The sequence below is a fragment of the Amphimedon queenslandica genome, unplaced genomic scaffold (assembly GCF_000090795.2).
Source record: "Amphimedon queenslandica unplaced genomic scaffold, v1.1 AMPQUscaffold_12264, whole genome shotgun sequence".
Classification (NCBI taxonomy): domain Eukaryota; kingdom Metazoa; phylum Porifera; class Demospongiae; order Haplosclerida; family Niphatidae; genus Amphimedon; species Amphimedon queenslandica.
Window position 1 is genome coordinate 1 of NW_003547498.1, and position 4,634 is coordinate 4,634.

Genomic DNA, 4,634 nt, shown 5'->3' on the forward strand with positions numbered 1-4,634 from the left:
ATATGATGAAGCGTAACAAAGATTCAAGGTATACACATGACTATTTTACCTTTTTACTATTTTTATCAATAATAATAGACCAAGTGCTAGTGAAGTATTAGATGATCCTTATTTCAAGGAAGATGATTCACAAGATACCGTACTTTTATCACCAGATAAAGAGCCAAAGCAAAACTCATTGGATAATTTATATGGTATGTATTAACACATTTAATCTCAAGTTATTTGAAGTTATTTTTAGATAAACAGTTGTATCATGTTATGGTCAATATATCCCGTTCACTGCCTGAGTTCATAGTCGATCATTACATGAGATTGATGGCAGTCGTTGGTGTGAAGTCGGGTATAGAACCTGATTGGTCGCTATCAAGAAGGTTTTTAGAGTTATACTCCACCCACGCATCAAAGAAGTCTCCACAAGTTGCTGCAAGTTATGTGTACAAGATACTGACTGGCCTGGGGTATGAAGAAATGGGTGAATTCAGTGCATACCGGTACCTGCATACTGAAGTGGACATTGACTCAAAAGTAAATGAGAAATTGGAAAAGATAATGAAATTCAGGCCAGCTGTGATTCAAGTTGTACGTGAACTGGGTCTTTGGTTACATGACTATCAAGTGGAGCGTTACCGTATGGTTGTTACTCTACTACGTAGAACTGCTTTGGATTCTAACAAGTCCTTTCTTGAGCTTTTCATGGATTTGACTCAAGAACTCGGGAAATACCCTCTCGCTGTTGCAATCACTGTTGGAGTCCTGGAAAGATCTGATTGGGGAGATACAGGGAAATTGAAGCCGTTTTCATTACCAAACTTTGATCTTAACACGTCTTATCCTGAAGTTGATCTCTGCCTAACAGTTGCTGGTTACTATGGTTACATGAGAGATATAGACTTCAGCAATGCTAAGATCTACACCTCTGTGGTTCATCTCAAGAGCCAAAATGTATCCGATATGAGTAGAGTCCAGTTTACACGGTTACTGATGGAGCGTGGTGTTGTTGAAGCTGGTAATGTCTCTAAAATTGAAGATAAAGATCGATATCCTCTCTTCTTTAAGAAATACAAACAGAGATGCAAAGGTAAGGAAATCAATCCTTTTCCACTGAAAGTCATTACTACTTATGATAGGACCAACCAAGGTGACTGCTCCAGCAACTGATGAGACAGTGCCAGTCCAAGAGAGGAAAGCTCAAGCCACTTCAGATCAAAGTCGATCAACTTCAACTGGTAAATAAACTTATTAATCCAATATCAGCTATAGATTCATAAACTTATTTAAGTGTAATTGTTAGTTAATTATGCTGTTTTCTTTCCATTATAGATCAGCCAAGCTTCTTGACTGGAAGCAGGAAGTACAAGGTATATATTGGTGATTATTTATTTGCTATTTCATGTACATGTGTGTGTATGTATTTTAAAATATTTGTCTCCTTTCAGAAGTACCTGGTACTACCACACAAACCAATAGAGGACCAACACTACGTTCACGTTTAGAAAGACTCTTTACTTTAGGGAACTTGATAATTTAACATACCAATGGCCTTATAAGGCAGCAGTAATACTGGAATATGATTATTGCAGTGAAAAATTTTTATGTAAATTTAATAATTTTTAATAAGTTTAATTTTAATCAGCCACTCCCTAAAATGAATGTATTTCAAGCCTTCATAAGCAGTGTCCATCTTGATGGGCACAACTATGGATTAGTGACCATACCTCAGTTTATTAAAGTGATGTTGGATTGACTATATGGACCATAGCTTTATAGTAAGTTGAGTAAAGCAATAAATTGATTATAAGTGGAGGGCTGTGTAGCATTTTTGTGATACTATCAGTACATGTAATATATTCTAAAGTAAACATGTACTATAATAGTAAAGGGTATTTTGACAAAAATGAAAAGTAGAGAATTCTCCATTTTTATTACATTTCCTGATACATATACATGTACTTATGTTGCGTAGAAAGTTTGAGCTGATTCCAATTAAATTTGGATTTTTTACAATTTTTTAAGGTTGCTCCAAAATTGGACAAAAGTCCCTGTACTATAGTACAGTTTAGAAGGGAACTGAGCCCTTAAATAAACAATTTTTTTATAAAATAGATATAACACAGGGATAAATAGCAGGTTAATAAATGAGATAATAATAACGGAAATAAGTGATAGAAAAATAATAAGATAAAATGAATAGGTTAGGTTAGGGTAAGATGAGCTTCTGAGATAGCTCTGTAGAATAGTACATGGTCTCGGGCCAAATTTTGCCAAAAATGAAAAGAAGAGAATTCTCCATTTTTATTACATTTCCTGATACATATACATGTACTTATGTTGCGTAGAAAGTTTGAGCTGATTCCAATTAAATTTGGTTTTTTTACAATTTTTTAAAGTTGCTCCAAAATTGGACAAAAGTCCCTGTACTATAGTACATGGTCTCGGGCCAAATTTTGCCAAAAATGAAAAGAAGAGAATTCTCCATTTTTGTTACATTTCCTGATACATATACATGTACTTATGTTGCGTAGAAGTTTTGAGCTGGTTCCGATCAAATTTGGATTTTTTATGAATTTTATGAAGTTTTAAAGTTGCTTAAGATTAATGTTATTACTTAATTCTAGTTAATTAACTTAATGTTAATAATATAACTAGTAATGAATGTATGTAATTGACTCATTATGTTATTAATATAAAGTAACTGGTAGTATATTGTGACTAATGATCACCTAATGATCAGTGAGTAACTGAAGTATTGAATTATAATCCCCAGGAGGTCTAATTCAGTAATTAGTACCAGACCCCTTGTTCCTAAATTTCAATTATTCATACCCATTATCAATGATACAGTATTGGACCTCATTCATTGTATGTTAGTCCTCACTAAATCAATTAATGTTTAACATAATGTCACCTCCTCCACATTATAATGAGACACACATTAACTGATCAATCATTAGCTGATACTAATGGACTAATGTTCATATACTGTATATTACATACAGTCACTAGTCAGTAAAGAAAATGGCGTATTTTTGGCCTAAGTATAACCAGATTCCTCGAATTTAAGGAGGCCTCCATATAAAGGACAGTAGGGCTGTCCATAGGTATCCCTTTTAGAGAGAGGTTTGACTCAGGTACTGTCACTTATCATTATATATAGTTCATCAACAGCAGCTGCTATTAAAGATTAATACACAAAAGCATTGAGCAAGCATAGGTGGTAATGGGGAGGTATATAGATATTATTATAATAATTGTTATTGTTCAGTAATAGTTGTCAACAGCAGCTGCTACTAAAAATTAATACACAAAAGCAATGAGAACCATCTATCACTGGACTAATGGGGAGGTACATAGATTATGTTATAATAATTATTATTTTTACAGTTTCTCTTCCCACGACAGCACCTGCTACTAGTCCAGAAGCCACTCAACCATCAGGTAATACATATTAATAAATGATTCAATCACTGGTGTACATTATATACTTGATGTTATCATCCTATGCTACAAAGAAAATTTGAGCTAATTCCCATCAAATTTTGATTTTTTACGAATTTTTAAAGTTTCTCCAAAATTGGACAAAAGTCCCTGTACTATAGTACATGATCTCAGGCCAAATTTTGCCAAAAATGAAAAGAAGAGAATTCTCCATTTTTATTACATTTCCTGATACATATACATGTACTTATGTTGCGTAGAAAGTTTGAGCTGATTCCAATTAAATTTGGTTTTTTTACAATTTTTTAAAGTTGCTCCAAAATTGGACAAAAGTCCCTGTACTATAGTACATGGTCTCGGGCCAAATTTTGCCAAAAATGAAAAGAAGAGAATTCTCCATTTTTGTTACATTTCCTGATACATATACATGTACTTATGTTGCGTAGAAGTTTTGAGCTGGTTCCGATCAAATTTGGATTTTTTATGAATTTTATGAAGTTTTAAAGTTGCTTAAGATTAATGTTATTACTTAATTCTAGTTAATTAACTTAATGTTAATAATATAACTAGTAATGAATGTATGTTGTATTATTATGTAATTGACTCATTATGTTATTAATATAAAGTAACTGTTAGTATATTGTGACTAATGATCACCTAATGATCAGTGAGTAACTGAAGTATTGAATTATAATCCCCAGGGGGTCTACTTCAGTAATTAGTACCAGACCCCTTGTTCCTAAATTTCAATTATTTGTACACATTATCAATGATACAGTATTGGACCTCATTCATTGTATGTTAGTCCTCACTAAATCAATTAATGTTTAACATAATGTCACCTCCTCCACATTATAATGAGACACACATTAACTGATCAATCATTAGCTGATACTAATGGACTAATGTTCATATACTGTATATTACTTACAGTCACTAGTCAATAAAGAAAATGGCATATTTTTGGCCTGAGTATAACCAGATTCCTCCAATTTAAGGAGGCCTCCATATAAAGGACAGTAGGGGTGCCCATAGGTATCCCTTTTAGAGAGAGGTTTGACTCAGGTACTGTTACTTATCATTATAATAGTTCATCAACAGCAGCTGCTACGAAAAATTAATACACAAAAGCAATGAGCAGCCATCTATCACTGGACTAATGGGGAAGTACATAGATTATGTTATAATAATAATTA

The 4,634-nt window shown here is 33.1% G+C and overlaps 1 protein-coding gene across 1 annotated transcript; it reads left to right on the forward strand.

Moving 5' to 3' along the window:
• Positions 1 to 6: 6 nt before the first annotated feature.
• LOC109588153 (uncharacterized) lies at positions 7 to 3,182 on the forward strand. Its single transcript, XM_020004336.1, has 7 exons — positions 7 to 28; positions 79 to 194; positions 242 to 1,081; positions 1,131 to 1,229; positions 1,324 to 1,361; positions 1,440 to 1,769; positions 3,158 to 3,182. The coding sequence occupies exons 3-6, from the start codon at positions 262 to 264 to the stop codon at positions 1,494 to 1,496; spliced, it is 1,014 nt and encodes a 337-aa protein (XP_019859895.1). The 5' UTR covers positions 7 to 28; positions 79 to 194; positions 242 to 261; the 3' UTR covers positions 1,497 to 1,769; positions 3,158 to 3,182.
• Positions 3,183 to 4,634: the final 1,452 nt, after the last annotated feature.

Coding starts and splice junctions, on each gene's coding strand:
- LOC109588153 (XM_020004336.1), top strand. CDS start 262: ATGGTCAATATATCCCGTTCACTGCCTGAGTTCATAGTCGATCATTAC. Junction 1,082..1,130: donor ATACAAACAGAGATGCAAAG/GTAAGGAAATCA, acceptor TACTTATGATAG/GACCAACCAAGGTGACTGCT. Junction 1,230..1,323: donor AAGTCGATCAACTTCAACTG/GTAAATAAACTT, acceptor TTTCCATTATAG/ATCAGCCAAGCTTCTTGACT.